Raw genomic sequence first — 16,793 nt, forward strand, 5'->3', positions numbered from 1 at the left:
AGTACATGCTTGATACCATGCTCCTCGCGAAAGGCCTTAAATGTGTGTGACGTAATAGTTGTACCTCTGTCACTTATTATTCGTGTGGGTACTTCGAAAATTGCAGTTAACCGATCTAATGCAATCAACACTCCTTTAGCTGATGAATTACGTACGAGAACGCAAAATTTAGTAAATGCATAAACAATCGTCAGAATTTGCGTATTTTTGCGTATACTAGGATAAATGGTCCAGCACGATTAATACGTATCGTATGAAATGAAATGGCAACTTTCTTTATTGGATGTAACAAACTAGGGTTTCGGCCTGATGAGTTTTTGTAGTATAAACAATTTAGGCAGGCATTGACCTATTTAGCAACGAATTCTCTCATGCCATTGAAACAATAGTGCTCCCGCACTTTCTCTAACGTTCTTTCAAGTACAAAATGCCCTTGCCCGTAGTGGCATCAAGAGACTCGGTCGAGTCTCGCGCCAAGTACAGGCAACCCGCCGTACAGGGAGCGGCCCGCCGAGACTCTTTACTCGAAGCATCTCTTGTACCTGTGTTTCGACTCAAATATTTTATAAACGGCTATGTGTGAGAAAAAATTATTAATACATTCGCTATAGGAATCAAGGGTTCTGAATCGATTGCCACCAAGTTCAATACGATTAGTGTACGAGATCAGGGCGTATTCACATGGCGAGCGAGATAATTTTATTTCAGTTCCGTCGTCATTGTCGTCGTCGTAGTCTTCACCCGTCCACCTACTTTTTTAGACGACGACGACGACGACGACGACGACGAAAAAATTATCTCGCTTGCCATCTCAATACGCCCTAATCTCGTACACAAATCGTATTGAACGTAGTGGCAATCAATTCAGAACCCTCAATTCCTATAGTGAATGTATCAATAACTTTTTCTCATGTATCGTGGTTAATAAGATATTTCGTTCCAAACACAGGTATAAGAGTTGACTCAAGTAAAAAGTAGGAGTAGGAGTAGGAGGACCCGCCAAGTAGTACTCGATAAGGAATCACCTAAAGTTTTATTAGTTATTAAATGACCATTAAATCATAATTAAATACGGAAAGCAGTAGTAATGTAAAACAGTAGCGAAAACATTATAGGAAATTTTGAAAATACAATTAAAATGATGCGCCAGTGCTAGATCATATAATAGGCAAACAATGAGTGACTTATGTACTTGGCCTCAATAATCTGATATCAATACTTTTTATTAGAGGAATACACAGCACTCCTGTGCTTGGCGTAGTTTTTTACACGTCAGTGTTTTTTTGGGGAATTGCTTTTATCGCTGCTGTGGAAGGAGAGAGAATGGAAGAGGAGTCTTAGAAACTACGAAAAGAATTTTATCAACAAAGAACTATTTTTTCAAATCAATTAAATTTGTTTAGTTGTATTAACCAAGAAAGTTTTGAACTAAACCAATATGAGATATATTCCAATAAACATCTATTGACGCAAAAAAGAATTCTATTCAATAAATTGAAACATTTCTGGAACATACAAGTTGCAGTCTATCCTACTGATTATCTATTTATGTAAAACACAACTCAGTTCAAATTTATGAAATAAATATGCTGTTCTTTGATATTGTTTACCATTAAGTATGGCTTACTGCTCGTTGCCTTCGATTTAAATGTGGTATTAATAATGTCCAGAGCAGTCGCCCGCGAAGCGGAAAGCCAGTTGGAGGGGTTGAATTCCTGCATTTTTACGATGAATCCTGCTGCTATGAGAAATATGTGAATTATCTAAATCAATCTAGAGATGGCCATCGAGACCAGAACCTGAGCTGTTCACGAGATAGCATTCCGCTTAGCCCAATCGACTGTCGAACACTTCTGGGAGGGTCGATAATATTTGTAAGATATAAAATGTTGCTTACCCGCATTACTTTGAATGTAGTAGGTCAGTTGTGGCATAGTTTCGGAGACACTAATAAAATATAAAAAAAAACATATTGACTTTTAGTTGTATTGAAAAGATATGTACTTTTCTTTAAAATAAAAATAATAAGTTTGAACTAAATTAACTTCTGTTGAAATTCAATAAAATATGAGACTAACCGAATAGTTAGTGGTTACTGCTAAGCAAAACAAAAATATTGTTTTACTCTACCTGCTTATTACTTTCAGTAAGTATTCATAAATCTAATCTGTAATCGATCAAAGCAAAATTCGGTGAAAGAAATGTTCATCACAACTGCACCACAGCTTAAAAGAAGCAAATCATTTAATTAACTTTAATCATGTTTTACTGCTAATTAAAGCAACTGCACATCTGTTTCGAGACAAATGTATTTTATTTGAAGCAATAAAAAAAGACTCGTGGTTTCACTTATTTCTTTAAATAACTCACACTACTGAAACGAACTATAAATATGCTTTTGATTTGAATAGTTTCATCTTTGTAATAACTATCTCATGGCTGGAAATAACCAAATTAAATATTTGGTGAAATCCGCCAATTTTTTGTGTGAGTGTATGCATCACAATCTCTATAGCAATAGTATCAATTTAGGAGTTACTTTTCAAAAAAATTTAACTTTGAAAAATTCAGAAGAGGGACCTCAATCGTTTTTAACATGGTGACGACGGGTTTCAGATGTCTCGATGAGAAGATCTTGTTATTATTTATTTAATTAGGTGCTATATTTCTCTTTTGCTTTTTTCAAGAGGGAGGGTGGGCAAAAGTGGTAATATAAAGTTTTCAATCAAGAAAATTGTAAATAGTAGGATTTTCGCAAAGATTTTTCATCTAAGCAAACTTGAGTATACATAATTTACAAAAATTTGCACATGTATAACCAAGCAGACATTAGTAAAGAGGGAGTTAATCGCATCAGACTGTGTCTAACAACTATTCGGCACAGTGGATACGAGAGATCCGTTGGAGCCAGCATACAAGTTTTGGACGGGGTTGAAATTCTACACACTACTTTTAACATTAAGAATATACGGGGAACCGCCATCTCTACGAATATCTCCTCAGTGCATCTTTTAAGTTTATTTTTTAAACTTATGAGTCTACTTTTTTATGTTAGGATCACCAATTCTACCTCTAGTCAACAAGTATCGCCGATGAACTTTGTCACTTCTGTATTAAAATGATAACAATTTATCCCATCGGATTATACTAAAATAATATAGGTACAAGGAAGGCCAATTTTCAAGATAATTCCTATTCTATTCAATGTATTAATAAATAGTGTTTATTGAAGGAACTCAATACTTCTTGCAAATTGTCATTTAATGCATAATAAAGTATTGTTTGCCAACATTGTCTTATAATAATTTCAATTCTATCAAGAAATTTGTCGAAAAGTAAAGACGAGAAATTATGCGTAATATCCAAAGTAATCTGTGCATTGTAGTTCGCTTGAACTACGTATTAAATTTTAATTTTCACTTTAAAACATATAAATTATATTTAAAAATTAATGTATTATAAATAAATGTTAAAGCGATCTCCCTGAGCATCGGTATTATTTCTTAAAGAATATTTTTTTCAGACATCTAGAGTGATTGTAATTTAGATGGCATACTGTCATCTCTCGTGAATCTCTGTATACAATAGGAAAAAAACAAAATCCATGATTTAGAATTTCATGCGTTCAAAGACTCACGGAAAATATCTTTTAAAAAACTTTTGATCTACACAGTATTCCTCTTTCTGTACCCATTATCACGTGTCGCAAACATTTGTTTAGTATCATTAAAGAAAACGGAGTACTTGCATGATAAGTTTTCAAGTGGTATATCTTCATAATTAAAATTCTATAATAAACACCAAAGAACTACATGACAAATTGGCCTTAAAATATACATTTATTTGTACGAATAATTCGTTACGTACAAATCATTCTTAACGTTTCATAATTATAATCTAAAACCCACCATTTTGTTTGCAGCTATTTCATCTATCTGCACAACTACCATTGCGCATGAATATAGAAAAATCCAAAGAAACTTGGGAGTTTTGTAAAGGTCAGTTTTACACATTATTCTTCGTTCTCATCCGCTTGCTTCCTTTGATTTTTTGAGGATTCGGCGTTGTCGTCCTCATCATCGACATTTTGCACGAGAAATTCGTCCCAGCTTAGTCGGTAGTTTCTACTCTTTGTAGCAACGCGAAATGTCTGCCATCCTCCACATCTTTGACGGCATCCCGGCTTAATTTATAACTTGGACGAGCAAGAGTTTTTTTATGTATACACTATTTTTACTTATTTAAGTGCCTCGGCGCCATTTCTCGCCGTTACTAAACTTTGTCATTTCTCGTCCGCTTACACCGCAAGTACCGATTCCAACTCGACCGTTTACATTTTCGGGTGTAGCAAATATGCTCTTCTTTACAACGCCCTTCTTCGAAGACTGCAAATAAAACGTATGTCCAATGTACAAATTTCTACCAGCTAAGAGTCACAATCAAAATGTATTTAAAATCAGTAAAGGACCTATTGCAATATCTTAAGGTCAATTTTAAGTTTCAGTAAGATTAAAAAATCTGTACAATTTAGGGATTCAAAGATAAAACGGAGATTGAAGTTTAACTAAAAAATACTGCAATCGGTGTTAAAAAATATATTATATATGATAGATATTTTTGTTATAAATTGAACAATTCATTTTGTTAGCTTAACTGTTTCTTTATGCTTCACGTGAATTCAGTATCACGCAAAACAATTTGGAAATAAAAGTAGTAAACAATAACATGACCATGATCAACCATTCAAAAATTCGATCGGTAAACCAAATTTTACACTACATTTTTACATACAAATTTTACACGTACGTTACTTGACTTACCTTAGTCGTGAATGCCAACCATTTATTTTTCTCCATTTCGCGCTCCTCTTCCAATTCCTTGAAACGCTGAAGTTTCTTCTGCTTCTTTTTCTTAAGATACTCGCGCTGTTTGTTTGGATCTGAACCAGCCACTGCAGCAGCTTGCATTTTTCTGCAAATGAAGAAACCTATTATTCACGTAGATAATTGCTATCGATATAAGGAACACATACCAAGATTCTAATTGCAATGAAACGAACACTGGACACAGACTTTTATGTATATACTCGGAAATGATGTATTTTCTACAGTTTTTCGTAAATATTTTATATTGAAAATGATAGTTCCTTTTTTCAAGCAGCGCAGTAATGTTCCTCGCATATCTTAAGAAAATTGTGAAGTTTAATCAATAAATGATTCAGAATAAAAATATGAACAGGTATACAAAGTACTGGGTTAACATGAAAGTAATGAGACACTCTAGAAAACTCGACATATGTCCTTTTTTAAATTAATTGTTTTTGACCATATTCTAGTATGTTGTAGAACATTCTAGATACTTCCGCTCTATGGGTATATACAATAGAATATGTTCAAAAACAATAATTTAAAAAAAAGACATGTGTAGAGTTTTCTAGAGTGTCTCATTACTTTGATGCTAACCCAATATATACCTATGAAGGAAGATATCATAGTATTATATTAATCAGTTGTATATAAATTGATATATGAATTGTAATATTGGTTGACTGCTTTCTTTTACCTTTTTCTGATATTATTCATAGTATATGCACACAGCACCAACAATCAATCAAAAGTGTTAAGAAGATTTGGACCAGTCAGCATACAATGATATGGAGGAGGTCATCGTTGTAGGAAATGATGAAACAAGGAAAAAAGGCAGTGATTAGGGTTCGATTAGATGTGTAAAAGATTTCTTCGCCATCGATCTGTATATATATACACGTCCAACGAACATAAATTGCTGGTATAAAAGCATTAAAGTTTCAAAATGTTTAAAATGAAGTAGTATCAATTAAACCTTTCGTTTTTTAGGAGACTGTGAATTCGAGTAATCATCTTGGAGCCCTATGTCGCAGTGGTGGATGGTTGTCTAATTGATAAACGTTTTATTAAACCGAAGTAAATGCTTACAGCAGATCTATATATGAAGATATTCTATTGAAATTAAATTCACTATAACATGTTTAATTTTCAATGGCCGATTGATCTGCTATCCAATTAACATCAACACGGGATTGCAAACAGAGTTGGAAATATAGAAACACACTATTAATTCGCTTACTGCATGCTAAGCATAAAGAGGAATTTAACATCCACTCATTATGTAACAATTATTATATCTACAAATTATTATATATACAACTAGTGTAGCTTTGTCCATACCCTATTTAGATATATAATTTGTTCTTCTAAAAGATAGTTACTGCATTACACTTTGTGCTATGCATATTCTTAAGTCCATTTAATCATAAACTGTTATATCACATTTTGAATGAAGTACTCTAACACGTGCCACAGTTATGCTTTTCATGTGTATTTACACATTAACATAAATCTCATTTGTGAGATAATTTCATGTCCACTATTGATAAGCATTCAGAATTATCCTTATTTCGTTGCGATCATCAAAATGACTGTTTTCCAATTTAAGTGCATTATGCATATTTATTATGCAGTCTAGCAATAAATAACTTTGCTCATCATAATTATGTTTGCAGTTCACAGTCCCCTACATAATTTCTTTTTTATAAATATTTTAATTTTTATCAAAATAATCTGAAGTATTTTTTTCATAACAAATCCCGTAATAGTAAAAATAAATCAATAATTCAGTCATTTAATGTTTTCTCATAAACAACATGTTAAATGAAATTATAATACAGAAACTGTATAAAACTCAAAAAGCCCAATTGGGGGAAACAATGATTTAAAATCTATTTCTTATCTGAAAGGATAGCCTTAATGGGAATTTTCTAAAAAATGCATAATTGTGTCTCAAACTACAGATACCCTTTGACACTTACTTGGATTTTTGATCAGCCCAATCGGATGCAGGTCTCTTAGCTGCAGATTTTAGTTGGCTCAACATTGTTACATCAGTATTTTTATATTCGTTGAAAGTTACGTTAACAACTCCCTCTTCACTTATAGCATCTATCGTTGCTTCGTAGTATCTACACATAAGAATAATGGTATCTTTCATAGAGAATTAATTATATTACACATAATAAAAGCACCGAAGGAGATTTTATGAGAATATAGTTATGCAAACAATTTTTTAATCATAATTTTTTGTGTAAGATTCGTTTACTTACTTTCCATCTTCGCTCCATGGTGCCATACATTGATCACCAATTTTCCATTTATTTGCTAAAACAGCTAACAAAATTGGATCTTTCGCATCCATTCCATTGGACTGTCTTTTCTCTTGTTGTTGTGACTTAATTAAATCATGTGTCAGTTCAATGACCTCCTCCAAATCGATTTTCAATTTAAGCAATTCTTCATTGGTTGGGTCCGTAGTAAGTGCCGCTTCAACCTAAATAATAAGAAAACATTATTATAAAGCACCAAAACAGTACACAAAATTCTGATCATTCATAAAAGACATCCATAAGTGCTGCGAAAAAGTGAGGTTAACTTGCATAAAATTCTTACTTGTTGGAGTTGTAGCTTATAATTTTGTAGGTCATCCATGATGACGATTTAAATTTTCAATAGTTATGTTCAATTTTCAAAAATAATTTACACTTTCTCGAATGGTGATAATTATTAGTCGTTGTAACTGCTCAAAAACAATCTACTATAAACTGCTGAAAACGTACTCTAAACGTAAGATGGCGATTCAGTAGTAGAGTAAACAACGATTCACAGCACCCGTAACTCAGTTTAATCAAAGCATACTTGCGCGAAGTTGGCCGCGCAACTTTGACGTTTTAAGCCTTGGTCTTTTCTTTTACATTGATGCTTTAATTAAAAAAATAGGTAGTGAACCATTTTTTACATAATCAAAATAAATTTCGCTCTGAAGGTAGCCGCTCGTATTTTATTTCTTGACTGTTTGCATTAAAATATTCAAAATCGAATCCAAAATCTGGTCTTCTTGTATTAGGTGCACGCAGTTCTTGATCACTGCAAAGTTGCAAGTTGTTCTCTGGAAAGTTGCATTTGATACTGAAATTTTAAGTACCCCAAACAGAACCATCTCTGAACTCACGATAGTTGGAGGACGTTACGACCAATTGTCGACTTCAGAAACTTACTGCGCGATTTCATTGTAAACAAGCTGCAAGTTGAAACTTGCAATTTGCTTCCTGCGAATCGTAAGTAATGTACGAAGTCCTTATATGAGGAAGCATTTTCATTTTTTTTAATCTTTGGCTTCCTCATAGATGAATTTTCATCTACTACCTACGATTCAAAGGAAGCAAATTGCAAAATTAAAATTCTTGGCATCCTCATATAGGGACTTCGCACACTACTTACGATTCGCAGGAGGCAATTTGCAAGTTTCAACTTGCAGCTTGTTTAACATGAGTCCCCATGCCTCTCACAACTTGAGGTGTTTCATACTGTAGAGAACGCATGTAAGGATAAATCTCTTGCATGATCTCTTCGGGCCTAATATTTTTAAATTGACTGAAATTCAAAAACTTGAATATATGTATAATCAGATCCGTTTTACCGATCTCCGCCAAATTTGAGACATATCACGGCTAAATGATACTATATACTTTTCGAAAATTGGAGCTCAATCGCTCAAAGTTGACGCGAGTTATATTGATAAATTTAATTTTTCGAAAAATTCAAAATATCATAAAGTCAAAACTTCTCCATGGATTCGACCCAAATGCAATACCAACCAACCTTGGATACAAATCTCTTTCTCAAGAACTATTTACACGATTATCACAAAATTTGCAATCGCTAGAGTGATAACGTCCTTTTTTTGGAAATTTAAAAACGATATAAAATCCGAGCCGCAGCATGAACCATGACGAAAATTATAGTCAATGAAGGGATTATATGTAGAGCTGCATATGCCTGCAAAATTGGGGGGCTGTAGCTAAAACCGTTCTCGAGTTATACACGTTTGAATTTTGGGAGGCGATTACACACACACACACACACGCGCGCGCGCGCGCGCGCACGCACACACACATCCGAACATTTTTTCCAAACTCGTTTTCTCGACGTTTTAGCACATTCTGAACATGGTGACATGAAAATCTCGACAGGAAAATTTTCCACCGATTCATACCTTCCTCTATGAGGAAGTAAAACCAGAGAATCCACTTGGTTTCTCGTATTTGATACCCATTGCCTTTAGCCAGTACAAAGTTGAAAGTCCTTCTCTATGGGACATGTCCCTAAGGTGGGGGAGGGGGGTACAGCTATAAGGAAAGAAAGGAAGGAAGTCGTTCTCTAGGAAACAGCATAAGACTGCCCGAAATCATAATCAACGTACTCTATCGTATCTTTTACAATTTTGCATTAAACCAACTGGAAAAAAGTACAGCAGCCAAAGAACAGTGTTGGGAAGAAGATGCACGTGAAAAATGGCAACAAATTGTTTTTGACGATGCTAGGGTCCAAGGCGAGCCAGGTTGTTGGATCTTCGTGATCGCATGTATTCGTCTTCGGGGCTAGCTGCCCGAGACGCTGAAACACGGAGTTTGGTTCTCGTAATGGAGAAGACAGCAGGGCTGAAGTGGTCCCAAAGGAAGAGGAAATAAATGAATCACTTATTTTTTATTAAGTTATTCAAATACATCTGTCTTTGTACAGTGTTTATTAAATACAGAGTTGAGGTAGTATGGTAGAGTTTGGCTGAAGTCAAATCAATAGCTATATATAATTTGTTAAATTTCATTTTAAACAATTTTAAAAATATATTACAAATGTGAATTTAATACTAGCAAATAATAATTATTCCGATAAATAAATCATAATGCTTACTGAGAAAGAAAGAGATAGCTGAACCCCTTTAGCTATCCGTCTTTGCACCCTGATTTGCATCTATCTCTCTCTTCGCCGCTGCCGCGTCGAGAGCTGGCTTGTCTGCTCTATCTGTATTAACTCTATGGACTTTACTCGAAGCATCTCTTGCACCTGTGTTTCGACTCAAATATCTTATGAACAACTGTATGTGAGACAAATTTATTGATACATTCACTGTAGGAATCAAGGGTTCTGAATTGATTGCCACCAAATACAATACGATTAGTATACAGGATCAGGACGTAGTCGCATTGGCGAGCGAGATGATTTTATTTCAGGTCCGTCGTCGTCGTCGTCGTTGTCGTCATCGTCGTCGTCGTCTTCGCACGTCCATCGCCTTTTTTACACGACAGATGGCGCTGACTGCTTTGCCTTCTTTACCTATTTGTACTCTGTATGGTGTTAGTAATTTACGAATACACAACACAATCAAATACACTTTATACGTGAAGCTACCGTTCATACCGAATTTCCAGTTAGTATAAGGGTGCTTCCATAACAGTATAGAATTATTCAGTTTTTAATAGCATTCATATCGAGCGCGCGTATATGGATGTATGTATATGTGTGCTTCGGCATAGCTCCTCGTATTTTAGGTGACAGTTGGTCCAGGTGTTCCGTAAAAGAGGAAAAGAAATAAGAATGATATGTTCTTAATAATAAGTATTACACACGGCCACAGCTCCTACCGTTGTCTTGCTTTATTCTTTTTTTCACAGAAACAATAATTATGGTACACGTATGATGTTTCGTTAAAAATCTACAGCAATCACAAATATTGCTAAGATCTATATACATATATAGACAAAATCCCCAAATAAAAACATAATCTTATACATATATAATGTAAAGTGCACAAAAGATATGCGCAATTGCTAAAAATACACCATACTATGTAAATAAAAAAATTGCAATTTATTAAAATTATTGTAAACTTATTAGGTTCAAACAGATACAACATATGGAGAATTTTTCTTGGTATTTTGTCTTTTGCACATGTGTGTTTCTTCTCATTACTTTGTTTTTATCCAACTATAATTAACGATACGTATAAATCTCCTGTTCTTTACTCTTCAATCGCACGCTTACAAAAAGTAAGAATGGAGACGTTATACTTATTTTTTTCTGGAAAATATCAATATTCAAATATTATCGAGGGCCACGTACATAAATGACGCCCATATCGAAAATTTAACAGCGGTTGTAATCTATTTATTTTACACGAGAACATTGAGGCTGATATTAATATATGAGTTGAGTCTCAAAGTGTAAGTTATATCCAAAAATGACGACTCTAGGTTGAGAATGGTGTTAACAAACTTCATTTTGAAGTAGAACGCATTCCTATTTTTGAAGCAGAACTATTAAACTCGTTGTCGGCTTAGGGACCCAAACTAATGATGTCAGTAGGAATCTCAAGTTAAAATTCATTTTCGGCTATTCACTTCTAAATCTCTGTTTACCCGCTTTTGATAAACCCACTATTAGCCTCAAAGTTCTGCATATAGGATCTCGTAGACTAAAGGGGGGTGAACTGGTGTTACACTTCAATTGGCAAACCTAAAGAACAAAGGAATGCAGATTGTATGGGCTCATACCGTTGCTAGATTTTCGACTCGGGCACTTTTTTTTCATTACAGCGGTACAATAAATAACTACAAATACATGGCATATACAATTACAAGCACGTTGCCTTTAAAATCACTACAACTTTCATGATAAATTGAAAATACATGACATATAGTCTCTACAGAATGTTTCACACTTTCGTGTCCCTATATATCTTTCTAATGTACGTCGATAACCACGTGGGGCGTACATTATTATCGTTGATAATAGTCAAAGTCCCCTATAATTGTCAATTGCGTTGGTTCCTTGGAATGATTTGTTGGCAGTGGACAGCTTTCCTCGTATCATAAATACATAACGCGTACCTAATATAACAATCTAAAAATTTCTATTCGATCAATTTTCAACCTCACATACGTAAAATGTGAGCATGGTCATTAATTTTTTTTTTTCAAAATCACAAAAACCTTCCATACTTTGATAATGTCAATATGACAGTCTCAATTTGGATTTATGTATGAGCAGCTCGTGGTATTGGAATACCAGGTACATCGTTGAGTATCAACGTAGCGACAGGCTCCTGTCTAGGATCAGGGTTCACTCTTCTGCCACCTGGTGGTACGTAACACCACCACGCTAGGAAGAAGAAAAGCAGAGATGCTGCTTTACCAATAAAGGCTAAAGCCAGCATGTACCTGAAGCCAAAAAAAATCAATCAAATATCTTCAAGTCTTATAAACGTGCGGAATATGAGTAACAGTTACATATCGGTGATATTACAATATTACACTCAGTGATATTTACATTAGAACATCGTTTATCCGAGGTAATATGGGGAAGAGATACCTCGGATAAGCGAAAACTCGGATAATACGGAAAACATACACAATTTAAACACTTGTATTATTTTTATATATTTGAAATAGTAAAATAAAATTTAACTCCATCAGCATACATACAGGGTGGTCCACGGAACTTGCACACCTGTTATAATTTTTAAACGATGCATCCTAAAGAAAAATGTTGTATATAAAATTTGTACGGTTTTAAAAGATACGTTATGTGCTGCATATCTTTTTTTATTCTGGTGGAGGCGTTTCGCAGATTTCAAGGTCAACGTCGTTTTTTTAAATGGAATGCTATATTTTTTATACCAAATTGTGGCAGTACGCAGAATTGTGAATAAAAAAGTACTGACCTTTATCAACCGTAAACCTAATAACTAACGAGTAATTTCACTTTGTTTCTTGAAAACTGTCTTCGCGTAATATCAAGCTAGGGATTGATTGGACCATATTTTATTGATGGTCGACTAACGGGACAAAAATATGCGTATTTTCGAAATGAAACTTTACCAACTTTATTAGAAAATGTAGCGTTAAATGTTCGTACACAAATCTGGTACCAACATGATAGATGCCCTGCACATTACGCACGTAATGTTAGGCAAGTGCTGGATAGGAAATTTCCCAATCGATGGATTGGTCGTAGTGGACAATTTCTGTGGCCTCCACGCTCACCGGACCTTACTCCTTTAGACTATTTTTTGTAAGGCAAGTTAAATGATACGATGTGCAATGAACCACCGACAACACCTAAGAATATGAAGCACCGTATTCATGAAGCATGCATGACACTCAGTGCGGACATAAATCAACGTTCAGTGTCATCATTAATTAGTAGATTGCATCACTATGTTAATGTTAATGGATATCAGTTCGAACACTTACGTTAGTTGCGATATTACGCGAAGACAGTTTTCAAGAAACAAAGTGAAATTACTCGTTAGTTATTAGGTTTACGGTTGATAAAGATCAGTACTTTTTTATTCACAATTCTCCGTACTTTCACAATTTGGTATAAAAAATATAGCATTCTATTTAAAAAAACGACGTTGACCTTGAAATCTTCGAAACGCCTCCACAACAATAAAAAAGGATATGCAGCACATAATGCATCTTTTAAAACCGTACAAATTTTATATACAAAATTTTTCTGTAGGATGCATCGTTTAAAAGTTATAATGGGTGTGCAAGTTCCGTGGACCACCCTGTATAAACGTGAGAATATAACTCGTCCGTTTTATCCGATTTTTCCCGTATTATCCGAGCATACACCTCGATTAATGCGAATTACTTGAATAATCGAAGATCGGATAAACAAGCTTCTACTGTATATATGGAATATAGCAGTACAGATTTCATACATCAAATATTTTATAACTATTATACCGTTGAATGTAAAATTTTAACGTTCTAGTTATGTAACTGTTACATACATACATATATCTCTATAATGCTTTTACTAATATATGAAACTTGGAATTTATTAAATTTCTCAAAATATAAGTTTGAAATAAAAAAGATTGTAGATATATCATTTTATTAACTATAGAGATCGTACTCATACGTTTTCAAGTCTCACCTGCTCATATAAAAATTGTCGTAAACAAGACAAGCACCGCGTCCATCACAGGTTTCGTGCCAAAGAATGCAAGTTTCATCAATAAGGATACCAAAAACCATTGGTGCCGGGATAGTACCTAGTATCCTGACCTTGATCCATTGAATGCCTAGGGCGAAGGAACGTTGGTCGTCGCGAACAACACGCAACGTTGCCGACAGAGCCGGCATTGTACAAATAAACGTCATGAACATATTACAAAATGACAGGACAACAAAGAGCCACAAATAGTTGCAGCTGCTGGTGCATGTAGTGTTCATGGCCTTGTAAGCGACGACTTGACTACTTGAACTTGTCGTCAAATTTATTGCGGGCTGGTCAATGCAGCTGCAGTCAGAGTACACCTGCAAATAGTAAAATTTAGTATCAACTTTCCAGGACAACAATAAAATAAATTAAGGTCATTCACTGAGAATGTCTTTCTTAACATCTTGAATATAACGAACGGGACAGGTAGTCCAGATTTGTCTACTCTTATGGACTGTCAAGAATTGCTATCAATTTGCTTACAACTTGTTACTCGGGTCTTTTTTGGGGTCGCTAATTTCGATTTTGAATTTAAATTTTCAAATGTCGGACCAATATTTAAAAAAGTAGTGCGGTTCACGTAAATATCGGTACCCAAGGATTTTTTGGCTAGCACGCAAGCGAATTATGAATTAGAAAATTTAACGTGAAAAATTCAACATAATAGACGTGAAAGTGCATACATTTGTTTGTGCAATTTAATTTGGATGACTCAAATATGAGCTTCGTAAAAATTCTTAAGCTTAAAATTCGTTGTCACGCCGCTTAACAGTTCCCAAATATAAACACGTAAAATTATTAGCACTGTTCCCAAAGTATGCAATGCCCTCAAAATAAAATATCTTTTGCATAAAATTTCGCATCCCCGAAGAATGTCTCACATACATATATGTATATGCTTAAACATACACTACCGGTCAAAAGTTTAAGTTCACTTGCTTTATTTTTGAATTCTACACAATTTAGTCGGTTACTCAGTGAATTTTGTCAAGCACGTGCCTCTTACATATAACAAGTCGATACACGCTACTGGTCAGAGTGTAGGAGGGAGTTTGCCGTGTTTGGGAGACGCGTAGATCGAGCACAATCTTGTTATGACAGGTTGCATTCTCTCGATGCGTCTAGTGCATATTACGCGTAACATCTTAGTGCTTGAGAGCTCTTTCCAAAAGTTATATTTCCAATTGTTTTTCATATTTTTCTTTACAAAAAGTTAAGTACAACATTTATCATATTCAAAATCGTTACTGTTAAAGAAAAATTTATATTTAAATTGACGTAATTCGACAAATATCATCTCATTATTGAAATGTGAAGAAAACTACATATTTTATGTGTCAATCGTAGAGAAATGGGTCGAAAAGCAGAGCTGAGTGTAGAGACACGAGCAGTCATTGTGGCATTACACGGAGAAGGTTATTCAACGAGAAAAATTGCTTCTAAATGTGATGTTTCTCAAACTGCAGTCATGGGAGCGTTACAAAGAAAGCGAGGTGAACCTACACTTTTGACTGGTAGTGTACATATACATGAATTATCGCATACTTAAACAAATCAATCTTTTTTTGCTAGCTTCATGAATGGTTCAAAGGTTCTGCAATACGTTGGCAGTGTTTCTCAAACTGCAGTCATGGGAGCAATGTGAAGAAAACTACATATTTTATGTGTCAATCGTAGAGAAATGGGTCGAAAAGCAGAGCTGAGTGTAGAGACACGAGCAGTCATTGTGGCATTACACGGAGAAGGTTATTCAACGAGAAAAATTGCTTCTAAATGTGATGTTTCTCAAACTGCAGTCATGGGAGCGTTACAAAGAAAGCGAGGTGAACCTACACTTTTGACTGGTAGTGTACATATACATGAATTATCGCATACTTAAACAAATCAATCTTTTTTTGCTAGCTTCATGAATGGTTCAAAGGTTCTGCAATACGTTGGCAGTAGCAATATTCGTCGATAGCCAATAGAGATAATTTTGTATTAGTATTATATAATACAAAAATAAAAAAATGAATGCAGGAAATGAGCGATATCAACTAACTACCTTTGTTATTCAAGTGACCCATTTTTTAATTAAAAAAAATTTAATTGTATCATTATTAGAAATTTACCTTAACATTGTTTATTGAGACTTCCTTGTTACAACCTGCATGACAGGGAGAATAGTAGGTGACATTGTCGACGCCACAGATCGGATTAAATTCAAATATTGAGCAGCCACAACCACTGTTGCAGGTATCATTCAGTGATAATCCTTTACTGCAATAAACTTTTTTGTAATTTAAATTGTAATAGTATGCGGTAACATTGCGTATAGAATATCATAACAAACCTAATAGAATTATGGTAGGGTACTGTTAAACCAGCAAAACCTAGGTTTGGACAATTTAATGCGAAGCACAGTGTAAAAATTATGCATGCTGCAGTGGAGAATAGACAGAACTTAAGGATTCCTGAACAAGGCAAGTTCCAGCGTTTCACCAGATAACCACCTAAGAATGTTCCACCACCTCCAGCAGGTACAGTAACGAGTCCTAGGATAATTAAGAATCATAAATAAGATGCTACGAAATTATATAAATAATATATCTCTTCAATTTTATAAATATGTAATAATAACATATTGCGCAAAAACGTTTTTATGAAATTATAAAGAGTCTAAATAAATAAAGTTATATACAGGGTGTTCATTATGAAACGCACTGTAGTAACATCGTTGCATTCCTTGTAAAATTCCAAAGAATACGTGTATTTTCATTTTCTATTTCATATATCAAAATTTCGAGATAATCAAGGTTGAAGTTGCAGTAATGCGACCAATCAGAACGTGTTTAAACGGAGCGTAGATGACGTCGCGAGCCAGCCCGCAAGGCCTGCTTACAGGAGGCTAATAACACTAAGATTATCGTC

The 16,793-nt window shown here is 34.5% G+C and overlaps 2 protein-coding genes across 10 annotated transcripts in view; both read right to left on the bottom strand.

Moving 5' to 3' along the window:
* Positions 1-1,373: 1,373 nt before the first annotated feature.
* LOC107271842 (survival of motor neuron-related-splicing factor 30) lies at positions 1,374-7,685 on the bottom strand. Of its 4 annotated transcripts, none has more exons than XR_003061077.1 (7): positions 7,482-7,685; positions 7,139-7,362; positions 6,848-6,997; positions 4,821-4,971; positions 3,909-4,385; positions 1,898-1,947; positions 1,374-1,738 (listed from the first exon to the last, which is right to left on the bottom strand). XR_003061077.1 is itself a non-coding variant. In XM_015748330.2 (5 exons), the coding sequence occupies exons 1-5, from the start codon at positions 7,518-7,520 to the stop codon at positions 4,242-4,244; spliced, it is 708 nt and encodes a 235-aa protein (XP_015603816.1). In that variant the 5' UTR covers positions 7,521-7,685; the 3' UTR covers positions 2,742-4,241. The 4 variants fall into 4 exon arrangements, 1 of the variants encoding a protein (XP_015603816.1); XR_003061072.1 differs by having other exon boundaries at positions 1,374-1,741; XR_003061065.1 differs by having other exon boundaries at positions 1,374-1,947.
* A 2,789-nt stretch (positions 7,686-10,474) lies between these two features.
* Positions 10,475-16,793, bottom strand: part of LOC107271766 (solute carrier organic anion transporter family member 4A1) — a 49,221-nt gene continuing 42,902 nt past the window's right edge. For 5 of the 6 annotated variants that reach the window (XM_025089171.1, XM_025089160.1, XM_015748182.2 and 2 more), the window contains 4 exons: positions 16,216-16,417; positions 15,995-16,142; positions 13,818-14,200; positions 11,695-12,088 (listed from right to left, as the gene is read on the bottom strand). In XM_025089171.1, the coding sequence (XP_024944939.1) occupies positions 11,905-12,088; positions 13,818-14,200; positions 15,995-16,142; positions 16,216-16,417 (917 nt within the window). In that variant the 3' untranslated portion in view covers positions 11,695-11,904. Of the gene's footprint in view, positions 12,089-13,817; positions 14,201-15,994; positions 16,143-16,215; positions 16,418-16,793 lie in introns of all 6 variants that reach the window. The other variant, XM_015748159.2, reaches the window with a different exon arrangement.

Source organism: Cephus cinctus, unplaced genomic scaffold (genome assembly GCF_000341935.2).
Source record: "Cephus cinctus unplaced genomic scaffold, Ccin1 Ccin1_scaffold0084, whole genome shotgun sequence".
In the NCBI taxonomy this organism is placed as follows: Eukaryota; Metazoa; Arthropoda; class Insecta; order Hymenoptera; family Cephidae; genus Cephus; species Cephus cinctus.

Excerpts from the sequence above, each read along its gene's own strand:
- LOC107271842 (XM_015748330.2), bottom strand. The coding sequence starts at position 7,520 with ATGGATGACCTACAAAATTATAAGCTACAACTCCAACAA. Across the intron at positions 7,363-7,481 it reads ATAAGCTACAACTCCAACAA|GTTGAAGCGGCACTTACTAC; the intron begins GTAAGAATTTTA and ends CTTATTATTTAG. Across the intron at positions 6,998-7,138 it reads CCATGGAGCGAAGATGGAAA|ATACTACGAAGCAACGATAG; the intron begins GTAAGTAAACGA and ends TCTTATGTGTAG.